At 38.7% G+C, this 20,238-nt stretch overlaps 1 protein-coding gene across 7 annotated transcripts in view; it reads left to right on the plus strand.

Moving 5' to 3' along the window:
• Positions 1-20,238, plus strand: part of LOC110295968 (contactin-6) — a 355,090-nt gene that overhangs the window by 266,927 nt on the left and 67,925 nt on the right. For all 7 annotated transcript variants that reach the window (XM_021164391.2, XM_029478903.1, XM_021164390.2 and 4 more), the window contains 2 exons: positions 1,090-1,219; positions 2,933-3,083. In XM_021164391.2, the coding sequence (XP_021020050.1) occupies positions 1,090-1,219; positions 2,933-3,083 (281 nt within the window). The remainder of the gene's footprint in view (positions 1-1,089; positions 1,220-2,932; positions 3,084-20,238) is intronic.

Below are 20,238 nucleotides of genomic sequence, written 5' to 3' on the forward strand. Positions count from 1 at the left end.
GCCATCACTGAAAAGAGAGGCCCATTGGACTTGCAAACTTTATATGCCCCAATATAGGGGAATGCCAGGGCCAAAAGAATGGGAATGGGAGGGTAGGGAAGTGGGGGGCGGTATGGGGGACTTTTGGGATAGCATTGGAAATGTAATTGAGGAAAATATGTAATAAAAAATATTAAAAATAAAAAAAAGAAAGTCCCTGCTTGATAAGAAACGATATGAGGCTTAATACACACTTCCAATTCAAACAGGCTTCCTCTTATGTCTATCTCATGGGAAAATTTTCCCCTAGAAAATTCTCCAGATAATGCTGCCTTTTATTTGCCACATGTAGCCATAGACAGAGTCTCAAAAAATCTTTTATTTGGAAGCTAAAAACAATGTATTTTTTTTGTGTGTGTATTTGTTTTTGTGGAGCTTTCTCCCAGGATGCCTTTTGAGTGTGTTCTCTTTATCTTTGTTTTCTTTAAACCACTTATACTTAGAGATTGGTAGTAGATACATCAAAATGTTTAGTTTAGGGTAGATTCATAATATTAACTACTTTACTATGTGCACTCAAAATTGTATTTTGTTTCCTGATATGGGTTTTTGTAACAGATGTTAGCTACTGAGGCAGGCGGTGTTAGAGGTTACCAAACTGAAGGCCGCTGCTTCTCTAACTTAGAATTCAAGCAACACATTGTGAATTGGTCATATTCCAGAATGGTGGAATATGCTACATTATTTTGAATATCATACAACAGACAATTCCATATATTCCTTTAAAAGAAGGGCAATTTATACGGACATAAGTTAACTTGGATACTTCTGGCCAAAAACTTGTTCCACTATATATTTTAATATATATATATATATATATATATATATATATAATGTATACATATATATATACACATATGCATATATATGTCATATATGCACATATGTATATATTCAGGTTCTTGAATTAAAGGGCCAAAACATTTTAGTCCTTGGTGATAGGCACAAATGTTGTTTATTAACATACTTTGTGCAAAAGAATTTCATTAACAGTGAAACACCTTTTATAGTAATATAACAACACCTTTTGTGTGGCTATTCCTTTATTAGGAAAGAATTCAGATTGAAAATGGGACTCTTATCATCACCATGCTGAACATATCAGACTCTGGGATCTACCAGTGTGCTGCAGAAAACAAATATCAGACAATTTATGCAAATGCAGAATTGAGAGTTTTAGGTGAGTCATTCATTTATAACCAAAAAAGTTTTGAAGTATCACTTTTACAAGATCCGAACCTGATATTCCCCTGTGTACTAGAAATTACTTTCCTTTAAAACAATGAGAAATATTTCATTTAGCATTCTACATTAAATATTTTAGCCCTAAGATGTTTTAGTTATTCTTCTGACTTGACAATGCATTAATATCCACTAGATATTTCCAATTCAAAAGAGAGTTACCCAGCTAACTAGATTCTAGTGGGTGGTCTTGGAGTACAAACCAAATAGAACTCAATAAAAATCTTTTTAGCTACAAATATAAGCATAAGAACTAATTTCAACCCCACAGGGATAAGAATGTCAAAGAACAGTTTATAGAGACTTAAGACATGGTGACCTACTTTATCTTCTCTAAGATGTGCACTGGATGTCAAGTAGGACATTGTAGCTAGGCATTTACACTGAAAACCTTTCCTGAAAGATGTGTAGATGTGTATGTTCAATATGGCCTATTGTAGCTGTGGATGTCAAGTCCATATTCAAGGCAGGAATAAAGTGAGATGATATCCTGCCACACCTGTCTCTGTGATTAAAAAAGAATAATTTCTTAAGCTCCTAAAGCAAACTCCCTTCATTTACTTACGAGAATTCTTGTCACGTTGCCATGAAAACACTGAGAAAAGTTTGGAACAAGGAAAACAGTGTCTTATGGTAGAAAGTTTGGAACAGAGAGAAATTGCCACCTCATGAAATTCAAGCAAAGGTGTCTCCTTCAATAAATGAGTCTGGCATCTTTACCTATGAGTTGATTGTTGATAGGAAGAATGGTAGGAAAGATGACAAAGATAGACAACAAATATAGGCTTTGGAATGTCAAGCATTTAACTGCTACCACCCCACTGAACATTTATTATATACCAGGATCCAAGTATAAAAAAATACTCAAATGAGAGTGATCCTTACTTTTGCTGAACTTTACTTTAACTGAGAAAATAGCTAAATGTAAAAGGTGGCTATTTGTATGGTCAAAAACTAACTGGTTAATATCCAAACACAAGGCAAGCCAAATAGAACCTTAATTGAGGACACTCTTTTCAATCTGGGATCACAAAAGAAAGTTGCACAGGTCAAATGAAGGCAGAGAAGCAATTCCTGAAAAACCAAGAAGTCAGACAGCCTGATCTATGTGAAAACTAAGTTCACTCAAACTTTAGAAATTGAAATGAGATGTACACATCCACCTTTGAGGACCATGGAGGGTATAGGTGCTTCCCCAGCTCTTTGTTTATGCTTGCTTCAGTATTGTACATCCAACTTAGTAGGAACATAACCAAGACTGACAAATGGAAAGGTTTTAAATTACACTTACATGATCTACTTCTGTAGACAACACATATAATTTCCTCCATTGAATTTTCTAAAAGAATTTGTGCAGAGTGACAAAGTACTTGTGATTTGCCTCACTGATGTAAAGCATGTATATGCATATGTATTTATCTATGTATATGTATATATTGTGTGAATGTATGTGTTTTGTGTACGTGTGTTTGTGTATGTGTGTGTGTGTGTGTGTGTGTGTGTGTATTTAAACTGGCCTTAAAACAACTTGAACATATTGGAACTAATTCTTAACACAAATGTTAAGTTTTATTCAATATATTGGTTTAAACTTAACTTAGTCCACATTAACTGAGTGATTTAACAATTCAATTTTTGATTTTGGTTTTAGCCTCAGCTCCAGATTTCTCCAAAAATCCCATTAAAAAAATTTCAGTTGTTCAAGTTGGTGGTGATATTTCTATTGAATGCAAACCAAATGCTTTCCCCAAAGCATCGATTTCCTGGAAAAGAGGAACAGAGAACCTGAAGCAAAGTAAAAGGTAAAACACCTTATTTTATATACACATTTAAAAAAAATAATAATCTGCCATCTCCTAAATCCAGCTTCTTTCTTCAGTAATAAACTTCCTGTGGGGTACCCCCAAGATGCCAAAAGTTTTCACACCCTGCATACACACAAAGAGCTTTAAAGTTAAAGCCTGTTTGTATAATTTGCCTGCAACATTTTTATTGCACACACTTATAATAGAGGTATATTTTTAAACCCCTTTAAGACCTTTCTCTATATTCAGTTTGAAGGCTTTTCCCTGACCCAGCCTGCTGAGAAACCACTGAGAACATTACACAAAGGCAGGAGACACTCAGATGCACACACCTGGTACTGTGGTTTTTAAATAGTCACACAGGTGTTCACCCCATGACAAAATGAATTCACCACATGAAAAAAAAATGTGGAGAGGTTCCTGTAGAGAAGCAAGTGAGGTTTCTTTGGAGAATGGATGTAGTTGAGAAATCTGAAGTCAGCACTTGAATGTTTTCTAGGACGCAGCAGCAGAACAGAAGAGTTATTATTTGGTCTACATATAATACACTATAATACAAATAATACACATTGCATTGTTCTATATATTCTTATGTTTTCTTGTGTATAGAAAGGACAGCTTGGCCACAGCTGGCAGCTCTATTTGAATAATCCCTAAGTATGATTGAGTCTTGCTGTTGTGAATGAACCATTATGCATATATGAGTTCATTGAGCTTTTCAACATCATATTAAGCAATGACCCTAGTCTGGCAGGACAGGACACATGAAGAAAGAAGTAAAGTGAAGTATGAATGACCTCAAAACAGACAAGGGATGTATTATTGACAAATATCACTAGCATTATTTCGGCCAGGGATTACATAGGAGGTCACTGTAAGAATTAGAGAGTACGCTCGGCTTCTCCACTCAGGTACATATAGGGCAGAAAGGATGAGTGAAATCAAATAGTTTCCTTTGCTCTCCACAGTTGGCCATTTTTAGGAGTTAACAGTGTGTACCCTGTTAAGGAATGTCAAGTGATGGGTGAGTATCATTGCTGAATGGTCTTAACTTAGAGCCCACTAGGCAGGGAAGGCAAAAAACAGAGAACGAATACACGTCTGAAAAGTAGATTACTGTAGTTAAGGGAACTGTCACAGTTCAACTAAAATGGAGGAGCTTTTACCCCGATAGGTTGGCCATGGCTGGCAGACAATTGGCCGTTTTACACAAATGACCAGAAAGACTGGCATATGAGCTGTCACTACACATGAACAATTACAACTTGATTTCAGTCATATGGAAACTAGTAAAAATGTCTGAAGCTAGGGAAACAAAATTCTGTAAGCTGGATGTGAGCACCTTGATTGGATGGAAGCAGTCCTAATATTGCTTTTGTAGCCAATGAAAAGAGAATAAAAGAGAAACAATAACAAATATCAGATATTTGCATTGGTCTCTCTAACTTTCATGGTTCTATGTGCTGTCTAGAAACATCTCCAGATATCTGATGAAGCATTTAAATGGAAGTGTCCTAGTGCGTTTTCGTTGTTGTTGTTTTTATGTTTAGTCTTGCCTTTGTAAAAAGTTTTTGTTTTTTGTTTTAATATGTCTGGATTAAAGTCTTTTATTTATTTATTTATTTATTTATTTATTTATTTACACTCCAGATTTTATTCCCCTCCCAGTTTACCCTCTGACTAATCCACATACCATAACTCCTCCACTCCACCCTGTCTCCATGACCATGTCCCCACCTCCATGCCACCAGACCTCTAAACTCCATGGGGCCTCAAGTCTCTTGAGTGTTAGGTGCATCATCTCTGACTGAACCCAGACCCTGCAGTCCTCTGCTGTATAAGTACTTGGGGCCTCATATCACCTGGTGTATGCTGCTTGTTTGGTAGTCCAATGTCTGCTAGACCCAGAGGGCTTGGGTCCAGGTTAATTGAAACTGCTGGTCCTCCTACAGGGTCTCCCTTCTCCTCAACTTCTTTCAATCTTCCCTAATTCAACCATGGGGGTCAGCAGCTCTGTCCATTGGTTGGGTGCAAATAGCTGCATCTGACTCTTCCAGTTGCTTGCTGGGTCTTTCAGAGGGCAGTCATGATAGATCTCCATTTGTGAGTACTCCATATCCTCAGTAATATTGTCAGTCCTTGGGGCTTCCCCTTGAGCTGGATCCCACTTCCTTTTGGTCTGTTGCTGGACCTTCTTTTCCTCAAGCTCCTCTCCATTTCCATCCCTGCAGTTCTTTTAGACAGGAACAATTATGGGTCAGAGTTTAACTTTGGGATAGCAACCCTATCCCTCACTTGATGTCCTGTCTTTCTGCTGGAGGTAGGCTCTACATGTTCCCTCTCCCTATTGTAGGGCATTTCATCTAGGGTCCCTGCCTTTGAGTCCTGAGAGCCTCTCACCTCACAGAACTCTAAAACATTCTGGAGCGCCCCTCCCCCCCCCCAACTTCCTACCTCCAGAGGTTGCCTGTTTCCATTCTTTCTGCTGGCCATCAGGGCTTCAGTTTTCTTTTTCCCAACCAATACCAGATCAGGTTCTCCTCTCGCCCTCACCCCTGTCCCCTTTCTATCCCAGGTTGCTCCACCCCTCTATGCTTGTGGTTGCTTTATTCTCCCTACTAAGTGGGACTGAGGCATCCTCCCTTGGCACTTGGGTCCTTCAGCTTGCTGACCTTTTGGAGTTCTGTGGACTGTATATTGTGTATGCTGTTCTTCTTTCTTTCTTTCTTTCTTTCTTTCTTTCTTTCTTTCTTTCTTTCTTTCTTTCTCTCTTTCTCTTATTTTATTTATTTATTTTGCTAATATCCACTCATGAGTTAATACATACCATGCATGACATTTTGGGTCTGAGTTACTTCACTCAGGACGATATTTTCTAGTTCCGTCCATTTGCCTGCAAAACTCAGAATGTCCTCATTCATAATAGCTGAGTAGTATTTCATTGTGTAAATGAATCACATCTGCTGTATCCATTCTTCTTTCATGAGACATCTTGGTTGTTTCCAGCTTCTGTCTATCACAAATAAGTCTGCTATGAACATAGTGGAACACTTGCCCCTGTGGCATGGTGGGGCATCTTTTGGATATATTTCCAAGAGTGGTATTTCTGGGTCTTCAGGTAGATCTAGTTCCAACTTTCTGAGGATCCTCCAGATTGATTTCCAGAGTGGTTGTAGCAGTTTACAATCCCACCAGCAATGAAAAAGTGTTTCTCTGTCTCTACATCCTCACTTACAGGAGTTTTCACCTGAGGTTTTGATCTTAGCCATCCTGATTGGTATAAGGTGGAATCTCAGGGTTGTTTAGATTTACTTTTCTCTGATCACTATGGATTTTGGACATTTTTTAGATGCTTCACAACCATTTGAGATTCCTCTGTTGTGAATTCTCAGCTTAGTTCTATACCCCACTTTTTGATTGGGTTCTTTGGGTTTTTTTTTGGTGGTTTGCTTCTTGTGTTCTATATACCTGTAGGGCAGGAAGAGATGCCAGTGACCTTCCATGACCTTAATGCCAAAGCACCAGGTGTCAGAGAAGACAAAACTCACCAGAGAAACTGCAAAAGTTGGAAGTGGTGCTGAAAGAAACCCAAAACGCATAAGGAACATTTTATTGTTGTTGTTGTTGTTTATCTTTCATTTGCCCAAGACAGAATCAGTCTCAGCCTTGTAGCAGTTACTAATGCTCAGAGATTCAAGCTCTCCTGACTGTGATGAAAGGAATGATTTCTGTGGCCTCTTAACCTACAAAGAACCTTCCTAATAACATCTTCTGCTAGTTCAATGATTTCATTACACATTTTAACAATAAAAAGCAAACAAATTAAATTTGGGGAGTGCATTCTAAAAAAAAAAAAAAGGATATAATTGAGCCCTAGCAGGATGTAGTAATTACAGGCATCTATGTCTACCTGGTATGATGAATACTGAAGTAATTTGTAAAGGGCACGGAGCTGGCTCTGTAGGACATCATATCTCTGCAGGCTTACTGCCCTGTCCCCTCATCTATTGCCTCTGACCTCATTGGTTTCATTAAGAGTGTGACTTCATGCTGCTTATTGGAAAGCAGAGCATCATGCTGCCATTTGTGTTTGCTTAATGGTGTTTTATGTGGTCTTGTCATAGAGATTTTCGAACAAGTTGAATATGAAAAAAAAGGTAATATAGAAAGAGAAAAGAGAAAGAGTAGGGTAAAAGAGGGAAGAGAAAGGGAAAGGTGAAGAAAATAAATTGGAAGAGAAGGGACCATTAGGATTAGTGGATTTTACTGTTTTCTCCTATAGCAAAGAATTTGGGTTATAATCCTGCAATGTTTTATTATGAGTGCACATTTGAGATTTTTTTTCTACCATAGGCCTCCTTATGTAAAATGAATTTAAAAGATATCATTTAAAATTTGCTTCTGATGCTCTCTCTTTTTAACACATCAAGTATAAGGTAGATCCTTCTTTGAACTAGCAGCCTCACCATGAGATGGGAACTGAACCATTGTTGGATACAGGACAAATCCTAGCCAAATAATTGTATTTAACTTCAAAATGGCTACCATAATGGAAGATGACTTCATGAAAAGGAAATATTAAAGTTCTAAGCATTGTCACAGAAAAATTATTAGATTAATCACAAATTAACTACTACATCTAAAACATAAAAATAAAATTATAAGATTTGTTTGTCTTTGCCTATGTATGTATGTGTATGTGAGAGAGACAGAGGAGGGGGAGAGGGAGAGAAAGGGAGAGAGATAGAGAGAAGAGAGAGATTTTCAAGGCAACTGGAAAGACATTGTCTAAGAAACAACAACAGAATACTAGACATAAGGGATGCTCACAGATTATTTTTAAATTAGATTTTTAAAATCAGGTTTAATTGTGTAAGTAGACGCACTGTTGAATAGTCTGACTTAAAGAGGAATGACAGATTTTCTAAATTATTTTCAAATTTGTACAAGGCCGCATCCTAAATTTAGACAGATAACAGAATCCTGTTGCACATTCTTAATCTCACACCAAGTTGATCATTACATTTTAACAAAAAATATGAAAATATATACTTTAGGCTTTTCCCATATATCTGATAATAAATGACTCACTTGTACTCATAAATCAAATTAAAGAGAAGTATAAAATGTTTGATGTTTCCAGTGATTTTAAGTAGAAGTTTTTGGTTCTTGACCTTGAAAATAGAAGTGTGAAAAACAGATTTTATTTATTTATTTAGTTAGTTAGTTAGTAAGTTATTTTTTTAGGCTTCTGGTATAGAACGTCCATATGGCACTATCTTATTTGAAATTTCATTATCCCTAACTCTTATTGCCAGTCAATTGTAACTACCTGAAGGTGGTTGAGAGAAATTTTTAAAAGCTCATTCAAAGTAATCAAACTGTATTACCTACTTCCAAAAAGGGGTGACAATATATATGTTTGGACAATTTCTTTCCTCTTTTGTGAATCAAGAGTTTCCATCACAGACCCTGCAGGTGAAGAGACTAATACTTGGAACCACATTCTCTCCTTCTATATCCAGGTAGTTTTGCCAGTCTGGAGATGAAGGAGAATACGCTGAACCATCTCCTGTTTGAAGTCATGTTGACAAGTGTTTTAATCTATAAATCCATTATCTCAGACCAAGCACCAGGTCTTAATATAGGTAACATGTTTCTTATCAGCTTATATAGTATCACCATAGTCTTGGCTACTTGGAGATTTCTGTCTCAACTATTAGAGTTATGAAGGCAGAAAAATCTCCCTCCCTGTGAGCATGGGTTATACAATGTCTGGCTCATTCTTTTAAGTGATACAACAGAATTAGTGCATAAATTGGACAGAAGTCAAGGCACTTGACATTGAACTTAGACATTCTCATCACTCTCTATGACCCTGAAAGATGGGGGAAAACACCAGGCTAGTGTTACTTCTTTTATGCTGCTGTATTAATTAATTATTGATTATTATGTCCACATAAATACTGCCTGTGTGTTGATTATGTGGTCAATATCAACAAAAATGAGTGCTCCTCTAGTTAACATAGTAAGTTCTTTGTTGACTGAAGGTTCATGTATATCTTAGTGATTTACTCAGGTGTGTAAATTCCTAAGCTAAACAGGATCATTTCTAAGAATCATCACTCAACGCAGGTGGGAAGATTCAAAGTTTAAGGAGAAAGTATCATTAAAAGGAAAACCCGAGAAGACATTGGGCCTCATTTGTTCCCTCAACCTGACAGTCTGAACACACAACACAAGCTAGAACGTAACACATTGAGTACATATTTTTTATTTCCTGTAATAAATGCTTCCTTTCTTTCTCTTATACTGTTTTTTTTAGTGGTTGCACATTATATCAGCTTTATATCAGCTACTTTTCTTTTATTGGGGGTAGGGGTAACTTTTTCCTTTATGAGTTTCACATCATGGACCCTTGTCCTGCTCATCACTCTGCCCCTCATATCAATCTTTTACCCTTGTAGCCTCCCCCACAAAATAAAACACACACACACACACACACACACACCAGCATGAACAATAAAAACAAAGCATCAAAAACATCTTATCATGGAAGCTATAATGTGACACAATATACTTTTTACAGCCTGTCTCTCTGTCAAATCATTTTCACTTGCAAATATTCTTTGCAGTGAGCCAGTGGTTTGGTTCAAGACCTCTGACTTCTGCAACACCATCAATATTGGTTCTTCACTGGGACTCTTCCTGTTATCCCATTGTTGCCCTGTGTCAGGGAGATCCTAAAGCTTTGGAACAGCAGGACATGCTCTTTCTTTTTTTGTTGTTTTTTTGTGTTTTGTTTTGTGTTTTTTGTTTGTTTGTTTGGTTGGTTGGTTGGTTTTTTGTTTGTTTTTGTTATTCAAGACAGGGTTTCTCTGTATAGCCATGACTGTCCTGGAGCTTACTTTGTAGATCAGGCTGGCCTCGAACTCAGAAATCTGCTTGTCTCTGCCTCCCGAGTGCTGGGTTAAAGGCATGTTCCACCATGCCCGGGAGGACACGCTCTTTTATATGCTCCAATCATTCACAGATTATACAGATTTGGAGGTGGGCCAGTTCAGAGCCCTGGATCCCGGCTGTGCCTGGGTCTTACCTGAGCTCCTCAGCCTGCCAGATCTCCATTAACTGCACTAGGGTGAAGTCTCCACCACTGCTCAGCTTACTCCACCCAATGCCACCATCAGCAGGATTCAGGGGGCAGGTTTCCCCCCTCTCATGCCCATAGGCTGACTCATCCCAATCACACCTCTATAGCCAGCTTCACTATACTGACCAGTCAAGGATCAAGGCCCACTCTCCCAAGTGCTGCAGCTTCTGTGGGGGCAGGGCAAGCTTCCCTGCTCATGCTTTCACACCCTTGGGACTGGCCTTTGTCATCAATGCTAGCTCACCTGTGTTGTCTAAGTGAGGTGCAGGGCTAACCCTCCAGAGTGCTAAAGCCATTGAATGGACAGGGCTTGTTCTCCCACTCCCATGCTCACAGTACCAGCTCTCCTGGTCACTGTAGGCTTCCAGCGCTTAGGGGTAGGGCATCCCCCTCACACCCACACCACCTCATGCCTGACTGGTCAGGGAACCTCTCTTGTGCTCTCACCCTCAGGGAATGATTCTCCTGTGCACCTTCTGCCAGGACCAGCACTACTGTACTGCCCAGTGGAGGTGCAGGACCTGCTCAACCCAGTGCTGCCATTGGTGAAAGATGGGGCCAACTCTCCAGAGTACCATATCCAGTGAGGATTACAGCCAGTTATGCTCAGACCCTGGACATCCTTGTTGACCCTCGTGGCTGTCTTGACCAGGGACACCACCATATTCTCAAATGGTCCTCCAGCTTAGGCTGGGACCTCACCATAGACACAAGTGTCAGGTCTAGCCACTCGCCCAGTCTACTCCTTTCCACTTCCGAGTCTGCAGTTCCGTTTTTCTTTGTAATGCTCAAACTGTTTGACTTCTCTATCTCTCCCATCTGACCACCACATACACATGCATTGTCAAGGCTCACACTGCAGGCTGACAGGCATCTGGGGAATACCTTTCGCCCAAGCTGCTACATGTTGTAGCAGCAAGATGGTATCTATGGCCAGCCTAGGCTGCATACTGGAGGGCAAGTCTGTTAGTGGCATGGCAGCCTGCCTCTGTCTGTCTTCCTTCTTCCATGCTGCGCTGTCTAGATTTGGTTTGTTTTGAGTTTTATGATTATCAGGCATAAGACAGCTTTGGCTACCATGCTCAGCATCAAGCTAAGACGAGCATCTGCTCTGCCCCTGAGTGATACAAGAATACCACCACCACCAAGGAATCTCTTTGCCCATTGGATGGCAGGGGAGATTAATTTTCTTTTATAATGACAAAACACTGTGGCCAAAAGTCACTGAGGGAATAGTATAATTAGACTTAACAGTTCCAGAAGAAAATTCCAAAATGATGGGCATGGCATGTCACCAGAGGCAGTGGTAAAAGCTGAGAGGTCACATCTTCAGTCTCACTTAGGAAGCAGAGAGAGACCTGGAAACTGGTCAAGGCTATTTACTTTTAAAGGCTGCCCACACTGACATACTTACTAGTAGGCTTCCAACTCCTAACGTTCAACTACCTACCTCTAAACACTACCACCATGTGAAATATTTAAAGATCTGAGCCTATATGTCTCATTCACCCCTACCCCCTGCAATCTAACTGAAACTTTGAACATCAATAAAACCATAATGTGCTCATTTGCTACTTCTTTCATAAATTCTATGAATATTCACTCAACACTTATTATATTTCAGTTACTACACTGTATCCTGGGGCTAAAGTATTCAAGTAGGTAGCTCCAGGTATATAACCTTCTCTTTTTCTCTCTCCTCTCTCTTTTCTTAAATTGCTTCCTCTTACAGTTATTTGGAGTCAAAAACTGTTGGTTCAGTCCTCAATTTTACTTCTCATTTAGTTGATAGCTTTTAACAAATCCTTCCGTTTTTCTGATTTTCAGTTGAACCATTTTGGAGAAAATAGTACTTGTCTCTCCCAGAAGGGGGTCTGAGCTACAAATGGCAAAGCCTATACAGAAGGATAGGAAGTCTCCATGTGTTCTAAGACCTCGGTAAGCAGGTCTATCACTCATCTGACCTCTGGGCAGTTCCATTGATGCCTGTGTACAGTTATAGACATAAGAGCAACCAAAACCTCACTTAGCGAGGTCAAGGTGAAAGCTGATGCAGCTCCTGTCTTCAAGGCATGCTCAGGTCACTGAGGGAATTAATCCCACATCTGCTGAGTTTGATTAATCACCTCTTTTCCTCTTAGAGCTACTTAGCCAGTGACCTGACAGAAATCAAAAGCCCTAAATGCATCCTCTTATGCCTAGTCAGTTCTGGCTACCTCTATTCAGGGGTCATGTCCTGCATTTAATGAGAGATGTTAACCTGCTGAACAGACAGCTCAACAGTGCACTCTCACAAGCAACATTAAACACTGTGCATGATCATCTTACCATTAGTGGTAGTGGCCGTAGGACCTACAAACCACAAAAACAAAGAGAAACAGAACATTAATTGTGTCCTATTATTGGAAGAATCTTGATGGAATCCATAAGTAATTAGGTGAATTTCTACGTTACTACCAATGATACAAAAATGAAATAAAACAGAGCTGTAGCCAGAGAGATGCTCAATAATTATAAAAATAACCACTTTATATATCTCAAAACAAACACATTTTCCATATAGTGATATAGGACTAAGGATCAATATTCTAACAGAGTACACATTATACTGGTGTCATCTTCCCCCAGGTAATTGAAAGATTCTATATAAAGAAACTTCAGCATCCCCAGTTCCCTAGAAAAGAGAAACTCTGTCCCAGGGTGGACGTAGTTGCTCTCAGAATGCAATCATTTCTCACAGGCTTGAAACACGAGAGACTATCTGCTCCTTTGGAGATAGTATATATCACTTCAACCTATTTATTTAAACTCTATATTTATGAACAAACTTCATTGACACACAGATTCTATGTGCATTGTCCAATATGTAGTACCACCCTTAGTCTTTTCATATATTCCTATGCATTATAAGAAAGGAACAGATAAGCCTACTAAGTGTTGCAGAATCACCCAGTTACTGAAAGTGCTGGTTATTCTGTATATTTGTCTTCAAGCACCAAATTTATAATAGACCTACTCTATCTCCATCTTGCTACAACAGCACCAAGACTTCTTTTCTGGGCAAAGCATTGAATTGTGGAAAAGGATTAAGAGAAGGATACAAAGATGTCAGAGAATAGAGGAAGGAGGAAGTTGCAGAAGAGGAGGAAAAGAGAAAGGGAACATGGGAGGGCATTATTTGAGACACCCACTCTCCACTATTGAGCAAATCATTGCTCTATCTGTTCTCCAGAGGGAAAAATTGAACATGAAAATACATGTCTGAAAGCCTGAAAGCATGGTGCATAACATACACACACATGTATCACACACACACACACAAAGAGGGGGAGAGAGAGACACAGAGAGAGCAACAGACAGAGAAAGAGAGGGAGGGAAGGAGAGAGAGAGAGAGAGAGAGAGAGAGAGAGAGAGAGAGAGAGATTGAATTTACTCTTCTCCTGAGTAAATTACTTGGAAAAAGCAGTTATTTTATTTAGAGTCAAGGTCTCATTCATATACCAATGCTTTTTTCCCCTTAGAACCTTTGAGTAGCTGTTTCACTTGTATGGCATCAGGCAGCAATAATCTGGCTACATAGATGTAAGAGAGTCATTTTTTTTTATTCTCACTGCTAGATGCTCCTCTATATTTTACAGTAACTATCTTCTGAGTGATTATTATATATGTTCTTCTCTTGCCTAGTCTCCCAAGTGCTAGCTTAATAATAAAAGAACCCTTCCATACACACATTTCCTTGCTGCTTTAATCATCATCCAGCAAGAGCTGAGAAAAAAATAAAAAAGGCTGCTGAATGTCTTCTCGATACTTGCAGAACTTCCTAATAGAAGGGAGCAAATAAACCTAATTTTATTTTGTACCACCAACTACTTAATGTAATAGTGTTTAGTCCATCAGGTAGTATGAGTATCAAGTAGGCAACTGAACCAGATGTTCCCATGTTTAAGACAGTGTGGCAGTCTGCATAATGCCAGGCTTATTACAGCCTCCCTCCTGTGCTGCCTCTTTGTAATAAAATTTTAAATTGTTCGTCCTCAGCTCCTGAGAGCCTTGTTAAGATGAGCCTTTCCCAGGGAATACATGTCGGATATGTCAAGAGCCATCTGACACTCTTGCCTTTGCCACAGAACAATGTAATAAGCTAAAATCCTCTGTGCACCCCTGTCCATCTTGAGCCCTCTCCTCACTTCTGTTTTCTGATTTTCATTCCTTTATTCCTCCTGGCCTCCACCTGTCTAGGTTTCTCACCATTTTATACTATACACGCAGAAGCACCTGCCTGCTATTGTCTAAAAGTAGCTTTCATTCATAAAAGATATAGAGCCTAGGGCTGGAGAGCTGTCTTCCTGAGTAAATTCCTTGCTGCTCAAGTATAAGGGCACCAGTTATCATGCTTAGTATCAATCTACAAAGATAACAATGTCAGGGTGAATCTGTAACGCTATGTTGGGCATCGGAGATGAAACAGGTGAATTCCAGCAGTGCCTATCCAAAGCCAAGAGCTCCAAGTTCAGTACCAGAATCATTATTTAAAAAAGACTAAAGTGGAAAACAATGGAGAAATACACAAATAGTAGACCTTTGACCTCTCCATGAGCATGTACTGACACAAGTATGTGCACACATGCTCATAACACTACACACATCGAGATTCACACATAATTACCTGCACACACATACAGAAAGAGGAGAGAGGTCAGGGGAAGAGGAGGGGATTGCATTTAAGCCCAGCCTGCAAATATGGGTTTGTATGGTTTCATATTACTATCTTCTGGACTTCTGGATCTCTATTTGAAATGTTTTCCTCTTGCTTTTAGATCAAAGGGAAACTTTGAGAAGTAAGTTCTAGCAAATGCATAGCATCTTCAGAAAACTTGAATAGAATTTTTCAGGAGCATACCTGTGAGCTTCACTGCGTAGATTCTGTGAATGTCAAGGCTGTGTCAGAAAGTTTTGAATTTGGTTGTGCACACTAAGAACCTTATGAAAAATGCAGATCCAGAGATGCACCCAAACTTTTGATTCTGTAACTATGAAGTAGGATAGAGGAGCCTGCAATTTGATAACTTCCTTAGTCAACAGACATCAGGATAAACTGAGGCTAGATTGATAATTGCTCATCCTCTAATAATAGACAATCTTCCTTCATGTGAGTTCCTTTCTCCCATGCACTGAAAACCCAAGTCTTCTGCTTTCACTGTTGTGAAGACACAAGCTCCTCCTTGCCTTGTTTTGTGAAAATACAACTCGAATTGGCCTTAGGATGATGTCAACTTACTATTAGTGTTCATTATTTTTTTTGTTTTTTTGTAAGTTAGTGTTCATTTTTAAGTGACATTTATATCTCCAAAATTCACATCAATATTCATCAGCCATAATTTTATAGACAGAAAAGGTCAATTATTTGTGTAATTTATACAAATGACCTTTTGTTCTTGGATTAACTCTTTTTTAAGTGACTGCTGGATATGTTTGAAGTATAGAATTCTTCAAAGGAAAATGGTTTTTGTCTTAATTCTGAGAGAAAGTAAGTATGATTGCAAAGAAGATTGCGATGTATTATGGTATAGTTGAAGAAATAACACCTAGAACCCAGCTTTAAAAAATCATCTGTGCCACTGTGCTCAAGATGAGGAGTGACGCTGTTGCATAAATTTGTTATACTCTCATTAAAATTTTCAAAAGGTTCCCTTTTGGTTTTGACACTGTCACTTTAATTTTTCCAAATGATTTTATGTAAGAACACTGTCCTGAAACACACTTGAAAATCAATCTGCCTAATGTCCTAGAGGGAGAACCAGAGTCCTTTTCGGTTGCTTTCCCATTTCTCTCATACTTGTGGTCCAAGGTAGGTGTGAAAATCACCAAGATATCCCAGGATTAGAACTTGAAATCTAAGGATTTTAAACATTTCTTCAGGTGCTTCTCAGTCATCCGAGTTTCCACAGTTGAGAATTACCTGTTTAGCTCTGTTCCCCATTTTTTGTTTTTTGTTTTTGTTTTTTGTTTTTTTTTTTTTTTTTTTTTTTTTTTTTTNTTTTTTCAAGACAGGGTTTCTCTGTATAGCCCTGGCTGTCCTGGAGATCACTTTGTAGACCAGGCTGGCCTCGTTCTCAGAAATCCACCTGCCTCTGCCTCTGCCTCCTGAGTGCTGGGATTAAAGGCGTGCGCTACCACACCTGGCTGTTCCCATTTTTTAATAGGATTATTTGGTTCTCTGGATGGCACTGGTCGCATATGTGTCAGAGGATGGCCTTGTTGGACATCAGTGGGCAGAGAAGCTCTTGGGCCTGAGGTTGTTCGATGCTCCAGTGTAGGGGAATGCCAGGCAGAAAGATGGGTGTGGGTGGGTATGTAGGGGAGCATACTCATAAAGCCCGGGGGTGATGGGGTGTGATAGGGGGTTTCTGAAGGGGTGATCTGGAAAGGGAAAACATTTGAAATGTAAATAAAGAAAATATCCAATCAAAAAGAACTTGACATCGACTGACATAGAGTATAGATCTATAAACTTATTGTACATCATTATTTATCAAATTATTTATTTATTTATGAGCACAGTAGCAAATCAATCTAACCAACATTGTGTAACATCCTGGGAATGGAGTCTAGCATCAGGGTAAATAGGATCACAATTCCCATACAATGGACCAAATTCACCAAGTGGCTTAAAGACAGAGAATGCCATTAATTATTTATTCCCAGCAGTTCAGAAAGCTATAAAAGGTGAAGGTAACTGATGTGTTACTTGAAGGGTGGATAGAACTTTTCTTCATGTAGAAGAATTGGTATGGGGGTGCTTATTATGTGAACAACTTAAGTTGCAGCTTTCAAGTGAGTCTGACATTTGAAATAGTTATACTGTATTTCCCAGTTCCAATATTGACTTTCCTTCTGTATGATAAGATGCCTTTCCCAGAGGATCCTATATTTATAAGAAAGGAGACTAAAATTATTTCATGAGTCATCCAACAGCTGACTGATGACTTAAAGGATGTTCAGTTATCCTTAATAATATATATTTTCTGCCTACCTCTGATTAAATTAACCAATGCATCCAGAAATCTATCCTTCCCACACTTGACCCTGACTTTCATCACACAAAAATGATGATAATGGGAATTGCATCTGTTTATACCATCCCATCCTAGAAAAATGATGTGCCAAAATTTTAGATATATCATTTTATGTGATTTTCACAATATGTCTATGATAGATATTTATTTATAGTATTTATCTTTTGTATAAATAACCTTAAGCCTTATCAAAGTTAAACATCATGCTCCCTGTCAGTCATGCAACCAATAAGTCATGGAAAGGCATTCCACTCTAGGAAGCCTTGGCTCCAGGGCTGAATATAATTGTAACACCACATCATAGAATTTTAATTAGATTTCTGATGACTTATAGTACCTATTTGTTGAACTATAGGTGACCTCAATACCACATACATTGTGTGGTTGTTGTTCAGTGCTAAATTAAAAACTCCTCTTAGAACAATTTCTCTCTCTCTCTCTCTCTCTCTCTCTCTCTCTCTCTCTCTCACACACACACACACACACACACACACACACACACACACACACACATAAATGCGCACATACACACATATACAGAGAGAGGGAATAGAGAAAGAAAACAGTCACAGAGAGAGAGAGAGAGAGAGAGAGAGAGAGAGAGATCCTACACAGTGGTTCTATTTTTTAAGTGTATAAAATATAGGTTATCAATATATCTAAATGAAATTGTACTACTTCACATTTATTTGGGCAACATACACTTGGAGGCAAGAGTCAGAGAAGCACAAGAGTCATTCCTCAGAAGATATATCCACTTTATATATTTTTGGTACATGATTTCTTAGTGGTGCGTGTGACCCAATGTGCTCACTATTTTTGCTAGAGAACCCCACCCCATGAACCCTTCTGCCTGTGTCTTAGTTAGGTGCTCTGAATAGACACCATGACTAAGGCAACTATTATAAGGACACCATTTAATTGGGGCTGGCTTACAGGTTCAGAGGTTCAGTCCATTACCATCAAGGCAGGAAGGAACATGGCAGCATCCAGGCAGGCAAAGTGTAGGAGTAGATGAGAGTTCTATATCTTCATCTGAAGGCTGATAGCAGAATACTGACTTCTGGGGAGCTAGGATGAGGGTCTTCAAACCCCAACTCACAGTGACACATCTACTCCAACAAGGCTACACACACTCCAAAAGTGCCATTCTCTGGGCCAACTACATACAAATCATCACAGCATGCATCCCCAGTGTAGGCACTAACAACAGTAACTGTGCCCAGTTCTTTTCATTGTGCTCCCATGACAAGCACTTTACTACCTGAGCTCTCTTGCTAGTCCTGGATGTGAATTTTATTAAAATATACAATATACTTCTAGTGACATATTGACATGGATTTAGAAATGGAGCACATATCTGTGAATTTTCTCAGCTTTGTAAAACATTTGTAGAATCGTACTAAGGTTATAGTCAAACAATAATAAGTCACATTCATGTTGATTGTCTAATCTCAGCCAGTTTTATAAGCCTAGTTACATGGTCTCCAAGGAGTATAATCACGATTGAGCAGAGAGGGATCCAGAATCAGAAATTCCACTGGTAAGCACAGCTTCCAGTGTCACCTTTATGAAATAGCAGTGTCATTTCCTAGGAATTTTTCTTCTGGTATCAGCAGCTTATAGAGGCCAAGTGCCAAGAGGTAATATGTAACAACCATTCATTTTTAGCTCAGTTCCTTCACCTTTATACATCAGGGAATCCAAGGATGTTAGAGATGAAATCACAAGTATGAAGTCATCTATTTATATTTGAACCTTGTCGATGTCAAACTCCACTGGAGGAGACACAACTTCGCACTTGTAAAATTCTCAAAATCTCAATGAAAACACACAATCATCTTTTCATATGTAAAAGAGAAAATAAACATGGTCTCTTGTATTCATTTTTCTTCTGATTCCCTTTTGCACCAGTTTCTGGGTCTTCTCAGTAGGCTCTCTTCTTGCTTTTTGGGGAACATGTAGTTTCTTTTTTTTGAATTTCATTTTCACCTGTTTTATTTGTTTGTTTGTTTGGTTGGTTGGTTGGTTAGTTGTTTGGTTTCTTGATTGCCCTTTGCCATCTTGCAGTATCCCATTTTCTTTTTCAGTTTGCTGGGTCGTGTTGTCTCCCTTTTGACTTCTTTCAGACAGACCTAAGATATGACCACAATTATGGACACTCTTCTTATCTAACCTTTTCTTCTCAACAGCTAAGTGGTCTTCTAAGGCATGATTCATTGGGTTAGTTTAGCCCAGCTTTCCATCTGATGTGTTAAGTGGGTGTTAAATCATATTCTCTTACCATTTTATGGAAGGCAGCCTAGAAACACACTCCTTGGCATGCCACTGGGATAAAGACACTTCATGACACAGAATTATTATGTTATTTAGCAATTTCTGTTATCTATCATCTCTTAATTTGTGTCTTGATCCAGGCATCTGGGTTTGTGTTCTGTGTTAGGCACTACAAAGCTGTTGCTTAAATTATGTCAGTACATTAAATACAAAGATAAATTTGAATGAGTTCTGAAATCTGTATGCCCAGTGCTTGTTGATCCCTTGTACTTAGGAACACTGAAGCAAAGTCTTAACTTTGAATCTGTTCACTATTTGCACACATATTAGGTACCAGGTAAAATGACATATTAGATACAGGCAGAAGAAACATCTTCATTCTTATTTAAAATGTATTAGAGTTGGTTTCTTACGTCTAGGTTTAACTTTACATTAATGCTTTTCACAGTAAAAACTCTGTATTGTGTCTCTAAAAACCCCTGAATCCGTTTTTGGATGATCAGTCCATAAGAAGCATATCCTCATCTTTCTAATCTGTACATAGTATGATTTTTCTTCTCTGTTGGGAAAGATATTACAGAAAATAAATGAGCCTGGGCACACAGTCCTATAATTCTGGCTCAAGAGGCCAAGGCAAGAGAAAGTTGAA

This window comes from Mus caroli, chromosome 6 (assembly GCF_900094665.2).
Source record: "Mus caroli chromosome 6, CAROLI_EIJ_v1.1, whole genome shotgun sequence".
Taxonomy (NCBI): domain Eukaryota; kingdom Metazoa; phylum Chordata; class Mammalia; order Rodentia; family Muridae; genus Mus; species Mus caroli.